At 32.4% G+C, this 11,220-nt stretch overlaps 2 protein-coding genes across 2 annotated transcripts; one reads left to right on the top strand and one right to left on the bottom strand.

The window, feature by feature from the left end:
* The first annotated feature begins 1,498 nt into the window (after window positions 1–1,498).
* On the top strand, window positions 1,499–4,116 carry LOC123916675 (cytokinin riboside 5'-monophosphate phosphoribohydrolase LOG8). The gene is made up of 7 exons (XM_045968194.1): window positions 1,499–1,680; window positions 2,257–2,354; window positions 2,476–2,506; window positions 2,860–2,959; window positions 3,114–3,184; window positions 3,274–3,417; window positions 3,866–4,116. Exons 1-7 carry the CDS (start codon window positions 1,564–1,566, stop codon window positions 3,956–3,958), a joined length of 654 nt encoding a protein of 217 aa, XP_045824150.1. The 5' UTR covers window positions 1,499–1,563; the 3' UTR covers window positions 3,959–4,116.
* A 1,406-nt stretch (window positions 4,117–5,522) lies between these two features.
* Window positions 5,523–9,883, bottom strand: LOC123916654 (probable magnesium transporter NIPA9). Its single transcript, XM_045968175.1, has 9 exons — window positions 9,625–9,883; window positions 9,263–9,361; window positions 8,752–8,881; window positions 8,171–8,262; window positions 7,351–7,407; window positions 7,156–7,214; window positions 6,812–6,932; window positions 6,237–6,385; window positions 5,523–6,064 (listed from the first exon to the last, which is right to left on the bottom strand). Exons 1-9 carry the CDS (start codon window positions 9,733–9,735, stop codon window positions 5,848–5,850), a joined length of 1,035 nt encoding a protein of 344 aa, XP_045824131.1. The 5' UTR covers window positions 9,736–9,883; the 3' UTR covers window positions 5,523–5,847.
* Window positions 9,884–11,220: the final 1,337 nt, after the last annotated feature.

The raw sequence follows: 11,220 nt of genomic DNA, 5'->3' as shown, positions 1-11,220 counted from the left end.
GGGTTAAAAACCAAAAGGAGAAAATTTGTAAAAAAAACTTAAAATCAGAGATATGTTACCCGTTATTTCTTGTAAATTAATTGAGAGATTTTTTCAGTCCCTTCTAAGTTTTTATTTTATTTCAACAATTTCTTCTATTTGTTGGAAAAATTACTCTCTCCCTTTTTTTTTCTTTTCTTTCCAATGAAGTCAATGATAATCGAACTTAAAACCTCATACACATATACTACCTAAATTTCTTACCATTAGACTAAATCTGGTAGCTTTACTCTCTCCCTAATTTTATAATTATCAGGCTTGTAGAAGAAAATTTGTTTATATTTATTTATCGTATTAAAGTCCAATGAAAAATTAATTATCTTTTTGTCAATTATACTGTTAAATGTTTGCAAAGAGGTAAATAAATTGAATAAGATAATAAATAGTTGAAAATATATTATAAAAAAATGACTAAAGACCAATATTAATCTTCACGGACAAACTAAAATAATATTTAAATTCATCTATTGTAATATTAGGGACAAACTAGTCAACTTGTTGACTAAAACTTGACTGGTTGGTTGTGATTTGTTAGGTTAATTTTGCCTAAAATTAATAAATTTTGTTTGGTCAAATTAAAAAAAAAATAAAACCTACAATTTCAACCATTATAAAAAATAATGGAAAATGCTAAACAGTGCCCCCGGGTACTAGTTAAGGATGCAAAAATAGTAATTTGGCATTGGAGTTTGTGCAGTCAACTTTTCGAAAGTTTAAAAAGTGTTATTTTCTTTTCAAAACTTTCTAATTTTGGTTTCCTTAACCAGTGCCCCGGGGGCACCGGTTAGCATGACCCAAAAATAATTTATCTCCTAAGTTAAATCTAGAGAATACTAATTTACTGAAGAAAAAAAAAAGAAGAAAGTAAAATCAATAAAATATTTGTTCCAGGCAGTATCAATGGTCCAATCCACCGAGACCTAATAGCCTCTACGGTGTTCATCTCAACGACTTTTTTCTACCTCAGCAGACTAGGAAAGCTCTCTATGCACTTTGCCACACCGGATCCCCAAATCCAAAACTCAGGAACTGTTAGATCTAATCTCAACAACTCCTTGTGTTTCGTGCTTTAGCAAAAGCGGCCACATTCTTAAGTGTTCATCTTTTTATTGATATTCCAACATTTATTCAACACCTTATTATAAATAAAATGCTATAACCAATTTATTGTAAAAAAAAATCAAATTAAAAAAACAATCCAAATATTTTAAGTAGAAAGTTAAGTAGAGAAAATTAAGTAGAAACTCAATGCAATGTATGATTGACCAAGTTACAAAAAATTGTCATGTGTCATTTAAAGTTTAAACTAATGAAATTCCAAAAACATAATTATATTTTAAATAATACAACTACGTCATCATCATTTTAATTAACTACATTATATTTATTTATTTATTTATATAAAATAATAATATAATAATTGGCCTTATTGTTCCATTGGTGTTAGATTTTTTAGTTTATAAATAAACAAATTCATATAACCCACAAAGAAAAGAAAAAGAAAGGAAAAAGAATCGATTTTGAATGGAGGAAGGATACACCAGAAGCAGTAAGTTCAAGAGGGTATGTGTCTTCTGCGGCAGCAACTCCGGCAACCGTCAAGTTTTCAGTGACGCCGCCATTCAATTGGCTGATGAACTGGTCACACTCTTCTCTTTGCTTGCTTTGCAACAATCCCATTAATTAGTAGTATATTATTTTTTGTGATTAAATTAAACACTCTCATTATTCTCTTTTTCATAATCTTTGGTAAAAAAAATCATCTTTTTTCCATAAAAGGGTATCTGGGTAGGTAAACTTGTCAGAGAATATTTTCTGTTTTTGTGATAACTAACATTCTAACAACTCTTTTTCTAAATGCATTTATTGTTCTCTGGGTTGATTGTGTCATCAATAAATACTGTTTTTTTCACTGTCACGTGATGACCTTAACCATGTGTGTAATGTTGATGTTCTTAATTTGTTTTTGTTTTTTGTTATAAATGTTATGTGTGCAGAATCATTGATTGAGGTTTAATTTTGTCTTATGTGTTTTGTGGTCTTAATTTATGTTATGAATAAAGGTTTAATGTTGTCTTTTTATGTGTTTTGTGGTTTTAATTTATGTTATGAATAAAGTTTTAAAGTTGTCTTATCTTATGAATAAAGGTTTAATGTTGTCTTCTTATGTGTTTTGTGTTTTTGTGGTTTAATTTAATGTCTTGTTATGAATTTCAGGTTAAGAGGAACATAGATTTGGTGTATGGTGGAGGAAGTGTTGGACTGATGGGTTTAATATCTCAGAAAATGTATAATGGCGGCTGCCATGTTCTCGGGTATGCCTATTCATTCGCTGTAAGCTTTGTATTGTTATCGATCGGTGATATCATTTTGTAAGATTTGTATTGTTATTGATTGGTTTTCTTTGTTCTCATATGTACCTCTCTACATTTACAGGGTTATTCCAAAAGCTCTCATGCCTCATGAGGTATTTGTGCTACTATCTGTGTTACTTATTGTTCTGTTCTGTCTCATTATATTTGCTTTTCATTCTACATAATTTAATTCGACAACGAACTGGTTCTTGTTTGATATTAGTTCATTCTCAGGATTAATGTTTTTATGACATTTGAGCCAAATAAATGTTCTTATTTGGGAGAAAATTTTATATTAGTTTGTTCTCACGATTCATGTTTTTGTGACTTCTGATAATGACTTATTTGGGAGAAAATTTATAGGGTGAATTGTGATAGTAGTATCTCTGTCATGGAAACAATTAATAGTGTTGTTTTAATGTAGAAACTATCATCTTAGTATGTTGTAATTGGTCTATTTTGACAGATATCTGGTGAAGCAGTAGGTGAAGTAAAGATTGTTTCAGATATGCATGAGAGAAAAGCTGCAATGGCTCAAGAAGCTGATGCATTTATTGCACTCCCTGGTAGTTACCTGAATAACTCTCAAAACAGTTTCAAAAGAAATTCATTACATGTGAATGCTGCTAAAGAAAGATGTTCTTTTATGTACTGAAATTTGCTTTTATTTTTAGTGTATTGGATTGCTCTAATGAATGTATAATTTTGACTGATAATTAGGAGGATATGGAACTATGGAAGAGCTTCTGGAGATGATAACTTGGGCTCAACTTGGAATTCATAAAAAACCGGTAACCTTATGCTGTTACGTTGTTGGATAGCATGCTTGGTATATACTCTGTTATAATCACACGTTGACCCGAAATATCATCCTGCACAGGTTGGCCTACTGAATGTTGATGGTTACTATAACTCTTTGCTTGCATTATTTGATAATGGTGTTGAAGAAGGCTTCATTAAGCCCAGTGCTCGGAATATAGTTGTTTCAGCTTCATCAGCCAAAGAACTTATGATGGAGATGGAGGTTTAACTACGACTAGCCTTTTTAACTTATGGTTAATTGCTTTACTACTATATGGGAAATATACGGTTAAAGGGTTTGGTTCAATAACTAAAATTGATCATATACATAATAGTCTATCAATCAAATCTCATGAAAATAGATTTGGATTTGGTGTAGTAACTGCGTCACACGGTTTTCAATCTCAACTGTTTGTTGCCAAAGTAACTGTCGAGATAATTTTAAACTGTTTTTGTTATTGTGTAATCTGAAGCGTATTAAATCGAAAACTGCATCTAACTGCATCTTTTGCTTACTGCCGGATATCCTAGTCCGTACTCCGTATTAGATATGCCTTCCATTTTTCAAACTCAAAAAGATAGTCGTGCATAACAAAGTTCCAATAGTTATTTACATTACATTGTTATTGTGTTAATTCAAAGACTAAATTGCTGAGTTAAACTTTTTGTAGAGTTACTCTCCTTCCCATGAGCATGTAGCCCCTCATGAGAGCTGGCAGATGAAGCAATTAGGTAATTATCCAGGACAAGAAAAGACAGAATGAAACTTTGATTGGTGGAAGGTTTTTTGTTTTCTGATGTGACTCTCCATAGCTTGAAATGTATACAAGAATTGCTGTAGATGGGGCCAAATGTTGTTTTGTTACTATGTGTTGATTTTACGAAGTGATGGTATATGTGATGCTTTGCTGTTTTTGCACCATTTTCATTTATTGGTCGACTGCAATACAGCCAAATTTGGTTGTTAATTAACATTGTTCTTCAAAGGAAAAAAGAAATAAAATGAGATGATAACAGTGATGAATCGAGAAATTTTAAGTTGCGGGGACAATACAAATATAATATGTGAAATATTTGAGTTTATCTGAATTTTGGTTGGGCAAATTCCTCTAATATTATTATCTACTGAGGTGGCTCCACTATGTTGTGACTAGATTTGAAATTACAGGTAAATCATGGATAACCTACAGTTTGGCAAACAAAAAGGTTTTTTACAAGCTTATGATGGTGACCTTATAATTGACCTCTTCTATGATGTATAATGTAGTGGTACTGATGACGTGGTCAAGGTTTTAAATTGCAGTTGCGATTGACATTACATCACAATATCTTAATATTGCGAAAATTACATATAGAAATAGCTAATGTGTCACAATTTAAATTCACAGTTGCCGTTATGATTATAACATCTTGCAATTGTGATACAGATGTAGTGAGCGACTTTAAAAACCTTGATGTTGCAAACTCGAATATAGTTGTAGACTGTAATTTAAAACTATGTGGCAAACATAGCTATTTAGAATACGATGCTTGCCGCTAGGAAAACTGTCTGTATATTTTGAGGTTTGAAAAACTACAATGAAACCATGATTTGTAAAAGTATAAATTGGTGTTTTATATATGATATTAATGCCAGTGTAAAAAATTATAGAATCTCTATTAATACATCAACCATACATATTTGATAGAACATCAACTACAGAACATTGAACTTATGCTGAAACATTTTGATAAATATCAGTCTCATCATTGGCAAATGTGACACCCTTTATAGTGCAAGTTGGCCATATTTGATGGTGCCAATGTCATGTGTATTGGATAATTAGACAAGGACTATCATGGAACTTTTCATCGTAGGACCCTTCTTTGCATCTGATTAGTTATCTACTTGGTTCTACTGTCCTTTTTTCTAAAGGAAGGGTCAGTGACTAGTCTTGTGGTGCCTCTCAATTATCAGTGGTTGTTATTGTTTTGCATCTTTTCTTTACATAGTATAGTACTACTGGCATCTTTTCATTACTTTCTAAAGGGGCCATCTATTTATTATTTCCTTATCATACTAGTTGTAGCTTCGATTGTAACACACTGGTACCGTGATATCGGAGCGTTTCAAACACACTTTGATTACAACATCTTGGAACTTCAAGAATCACTCAACTTTTATGTTAACCACTCACTAATCTACATGTCAAGATAAAGAATCTTGACTTTCAAAATAGATTCTGAAGCATTCTGCAAGAATCAACTCTTTTGCCTGAAGTGCACCCTTAGCACATTATTCAGACACAAGCAACACATATGTGCAAAGAAATATAACTACTGCATCAGTAAACAGGAATAAGACTGTTCATTATTAAAATTTGATTCTGACTTGAATAAAAATTATGTATGTTGGTATGCCACCATCACTATCATATACAATCCTCACAAGCCAACATAGTTAAAGTTCAGGAATATTTTTTACTATATAGCATGAGAAAGTTAACAGATATTTCACCCAAACTATGAATCAGAAGGTATGATTCCAGAAAAAACGCCACGCCCTCTGATGAAGCAGCCACTTACATATACATCATCATACATCATGGCCTTAGCAGTTTAATGCTTAGAAATCCCGTGAGGAGATGAAGGAACATTTCTAGCTTATGTCAAGTCAAGCTTTTTCTTTGGAAGACGACGATAGCAGATGATTTAATGTTGCCGCTTGAATGACAGCACTAGTAGGACTTGGCTCCCTTACACGGGAAGAAGTAGATCTTCTAGGGCCATAATTCTTCTCCGTATTGCTTCTTGTTCGCCGTGAAGAAGCGAGGAATCTCACTAGTTTTGTTGAACCAACAAGCAAAATCACGCCCGTAATTATAAGTAGCCTGCAGAGTAATGTTTCATAAGTATGTATGACCTTATTTCTGAGTTTGTTTTCCTTCTGGTGTGTGTGCATATACTTAAAAATTAACAAAAAAATGGTTGAAGCTAAAATTTGGTCTTTTCGTTCAATAAAAAGATGGAAAAAGCCATAACATCTTAATAATAGTATATTACCATCCAAGAAGGAGCACTAGACGAGCTTTTGGAGCAGAAGGAAGCCGCTCACCCAAAGCAAGCATCCCAGCAAGTACACCAGTCAAAATTGATGCCACAGCAGCACATGTAGAAACTATAATAGCCCTGCCATGCTTTAGGCCACGTGTCTGCAAAGAGAAGAAGATAAAAATTATTACATTGAAGAGGTTTATCTGAAATTGGTGATGTGGAACTTGGACAAGTGTCTAGGCAGTTTGAATGAAACAAGTCAAAGCCTTGTTTGGATAAACAACTTAATTAAACGCTTATAGTATAAGTACTTATGTATAAACTATTCCTATAATAGAAGACAAAATAAAGTCAAATTATTTTCATATAAACCATAAAATATTTTCATTAGATATCATAGAGAACTTATGAAAATAAGCTAAAAACAGCTTATGACATGTACTTACTACTTACAATTACTTATGTCAGTAGATATGCTCAAATAAGTCAACAAGTCCATTCGAACAAATCTTAAATGACCTCAAAGTTTGAAAGGTGCAAAAGTTCTCACAAAACCAGATCATGTAAAAGTGGATTCGGAATACCTGGTAGTAAAAGCCGATACCACTACAAGACACACTGATCAAGAGGCATATAGGAACCAGCAGCTTGTGAAAACCTTGTTCAAGGAATAGAAATCCCATCTTTGATATTACAGATGACATCCTGCATAGAGGTTTTAAAATAAACTCAGACATATAATCAAGTTTTGTTCATTGCCAAAGAAAGCAGCAAACCCTATATAAACTGTCAATTCTAATTAAGCTATAAGCTTAGTCTTCAAGGAAAAAAATTATTAGAATTTCATTTCAGATAAAGGAGTTAAGGCATCCAAAAAAATGACATGTATCAGAACACAGAAGTTAAGTAGAGAGGTAAGCAAAAGTACCCAAACAAAATACCAGATTCCAAGCCATAAATGATTTCCTCGACAACATCGTATTCCATCTGTGTGAAACATGAAAATGTCAAGCGACAAAAGAACAAAATAAGCATAGCTCACTAAATTCCCATATGCGGTTGTTTTTATGAAAACACGCATGTAAATTTGAAGGTATTTCAGCAAGCTTAAAACATGAATTACCATCTCTTGTTCTCTTCGCTGACGCTTGTATATTCGAAGCCATCCATTAAGCAGTATCTGCACAAGTGTTTCTAACAATTAAAATAGTAACAATGCCTGTGTGATAGTATTATCACTTTGTTACATTGGTAAACTCATAATTTTTTAAAGAGAAGTTGCTAATGCTCTTATATAAGTATTGTAAATTTGTAACCAATACGCTTTATATAATACTACAAAAGATTAATGACTGACATAAATAGATTCAAAACCAACAGAAGAAATTAATATTAATTTGAGAATGTCTAAGAAAAACAGATTTCTACAAACGGTTGATCATTAAAATAAGTATATATCGTTTGAAAACATGTATATTTTATGCCATAATTATATGTAAATGTTACGGTAAGACAATTAACAGGGCATTCTATATGCACCATGTTCAGGGAAAAATAACATTCATATAAACATAAGCAACAAAAATAGACAACTAAAGTAATTGGATAGGAGCATAGGGCTTTTTTTAAGTCAACTAAACTTCAGAACATATACAACTTCATGCATTAATTATATGCTATTGTTAAGCAAGATATCTGGCATTTATATGAACCGGGTTCAAGGCCAAATGTGAGTTTGACAGGCACCCCATGTATGAACTTCCAGTCAATAAAAGAATACCATTATTTCTTCCTCAACAAGGACGTTAAGCATTTTCTAGATAATGGTTATTGTAGTAAAATCAAGGGAGTGCCACTGCCACCAAACTTATGAATGCTGAATAACTATGACCATTAAAGCACATGGATATAAATTAAGTTGATTCATGAGACAAGGTACCTACAAACAAGATGGAAACAACGGATACCAGCCATGGTATGTGAAAAATAGATAGAGCAACTGCCTCTTGTTGCTCCTCGCCACCAGCACCAACTCCTAAATATAGATAAACATATCAGAGTGTCACACGAATACAAAATCATATATCTTAATACAATAGCACTGCAGCACAAATAAATCACAATTACATGTAGATCCATTACTTAGTTTTCTGAGAAGCCGGATAATAAAAATGAGAAAAACTCGAGAAAATTTCAGTCCATTACTTAGATGCTCGGACACAGTTTTAACATTATAGTACACAGAATTACAGACAAATAAATCACAATTATATGTAGGTCCAAACTCTATTGCTATATGAATGGCTACAAAATCCATTATTCTTGTCTCATCATAATCATTAAGCAACAAAATGAATAGCCAGAGACTCACATAACACAACTTTTTTATTTCTGGTTTTAACACACTTTTAACACAACTATTTCATAATCAACAAAATTAACCCTGCGAACTTGCTTCTTGACTCTCGTGTTCAAAAAAATATCTGCTGAACACAATGCACCGGTGATTAAAAACTTACATTACCTATTGTGCCAATGCCTGCCAAGGTAACTCCAACCCAATCAACAACATTCATAACTTCTTGGAGATAGAAATGAGAAAAGATCGACAGAATTGCTAGTCCGCAGCCAGATACTGGTTGGATAACAGAGACCTATACTTGAGAAAAGAAAAACCCACAGCATCATCAATGTCAATAAAAACCTAAGCAAACCACTATAAGAGCAGACTAATTGCTGAAGGGTATAATAAAATCCCTTTCAATTAATTTTTCATAAATCCCTAGGGGTTGGCCTAGTGGTGAAGGCTTGGGACCTCAGAGTGTGTTAATCTTAAAGTCTCAGGTTCGAATCCTCCCGGTACCAATTTCTGTATTGGGCCATTCTAGTTAGAGCAAAGCTCTAGCTTCAATTGGGCCCTCCGCTAGTGAACGGTGAGATTGGTCCACCAAATTAGTTGGTCTTATGGCCGGATACCTTTTAAAAAAATACATAAATAAAAATGTGATTTTTCATAGCTTTTTCATAACACTTACTGGAGCCAGAGACAATGCCCTTAACATCAATAATGCCCCAAAAATATCCATCAGAAAACCTATCAACCATGTTTTGTTCAAAGCATAAGCCCTAATAACCTGCAAAACACAATGAAACACCAACCAAACAATAAATTCATAGCTACAAAACCTTTTCTTGTCCAATTTAATTCAATTTCTACACAGGCATGAGAAAATCTTCAATTTGTCACAAATGAATACACCTTCAAAAACCCAGCTATAATTTCCAATTTCAGGACACATCCATTTGCTTCAAATGATAATGTTATCAATAAAGTTGAGATCTTTAACAAACCCAAATCGTGAAAATTCAAGAAAATGAAAAAAGGAAGATTTTTTACCTTGAACTTGAAGGAGAGGGGAGGGAGAATGATAGTGCCCTTTTTCTGAAGGATTTTTCCGATGTTATTTCCGGCGGTTGCAGCCACCGTTAATAGAATCGATTCCCACATGACAGTGTTCCTTCCTCTTTGCAGCGTCGTTCTATGATCTGTTGTGGTTGGTCTGGTAAGGTCTCATTCACGATCTGTTGCTTGTTGCGTAAAGTTACTCAATCAATCCTTCAACAAAAAAAAAAACATAATTTATTTTATTACTTTTAAGCGCCTGCAAGTTTTATATCTTATTTATAATTTGGCAAATGCTAAATAGTGCTACGGGACACTTTTAATACTTAAATAGTAAGTTTTTTATAGAATTTTTATGGAAATACGTGAAGTCAACGCATTGGAAATTTGAGTGTTTAATTTTTTCAATAAAAAGTTTTTTTTAATGAAATGTTTAAAGAGTGCCCCGGGGGCACTCGTTAGCAAAACCCTTATAATTTTATTAAAAAAAATATAAAAAAGTATATATTGAAATATTTATTTATTGAAATAATATAAGAGATAAATACAAAAAATAAAAGATGATGTGTTTAAAAATATAAACAAAAAAAGTATAGATAGAAAAAACAATGCATTTTCCCCGTGAGTTTAACTCAGTTGGTAGGGATATCGCACTATATGTGCAGGAGTCCGGATTCGAACCCGGGACACTCCACTAATTCACCTTTAAGGTGAATTTTCTAGCCACTAGGTTACTTGAATAAAAAAAAAAAAAACAATACATTCTATAAAAAAAAAAACACAAAAATTATTTTTCATCAAAAAAAGAAAATAAAGATAAACAATATCATTATCAAGTTTACTACCAACTACTAATAATAATATAAAAAGTTTTTTAAAAATTTAATACTAAATAAATTTTCTATTTTAATAAAAAAAACTTAAATATCGAATAAAAGTTAGATTTTCTACCTCAACAATTATACACTCACCCCTACATATCACAAAATATTCTAATTTTACCCTTTTAAAATCTAATTTTCTACACTTTCATTTTTTCCAAAAAAAGTTTACCGGAAAACTTTCTGAAAATTATGTTTTATCATTTTGGGAACACAAAATTTTTCAGAAAACGTCTTCACCTCCACATACCATTTGCCGGATCAGGTTGCTCCTTTTCACTTGATTTCTGCACCTCATCAGTGTTTCTACCCAATCACCGTATCAGTTAACACCAAGATAAGGATTAAAATAAACACCAAGATAAATCATCCTGTAAATCCTATTTAATTTTTTTTTCACAACTACTTTCACCGCTTATCCATGTTTGTTCAAATCATCATTATTTTGTGCTTTATGTCAATTAACTTTTCCCCAGGCTACAACCATTCTTTTCTTACCAATTATTTGTTTATCCTTGATGAGTTTTTATTAGCTGGAACAGGAGAAAAGGGCTAGAAGGGAGGTAAAAATTGAAAAATATTGGAACAGAAGGTTTGGTAGGAAAAAAGAAAAGAAAAGAAAAGGGACTTGTGAATTGAAGGGGATAGGAATTGATACTGGGAACTGGGAAGTGGTCGAGGAAGATACAGTCAAAAAATTAATAAGCTA

Source organism: Trifolium pratense, linkage group LG1, assembly GCF_020283565.1.
Source record: "Trifolium pratense cultivar HEN17-A07 linkage group LG1, ARS_RC_1.1, whole genome shotgun sequence".
Classification (NCBI taxonomy): Eukaryota; Viridiplantae; Streptophyta; class Magnoliopsida; order Fabales; family Fabaceae; genus Trifolium; species Trifolium pratense.
The sequence above is the reverse complement of the archived record's forward strand: the minus strand, read 5'-3'. Positions and strand labels throughout refer to the sequence as shown.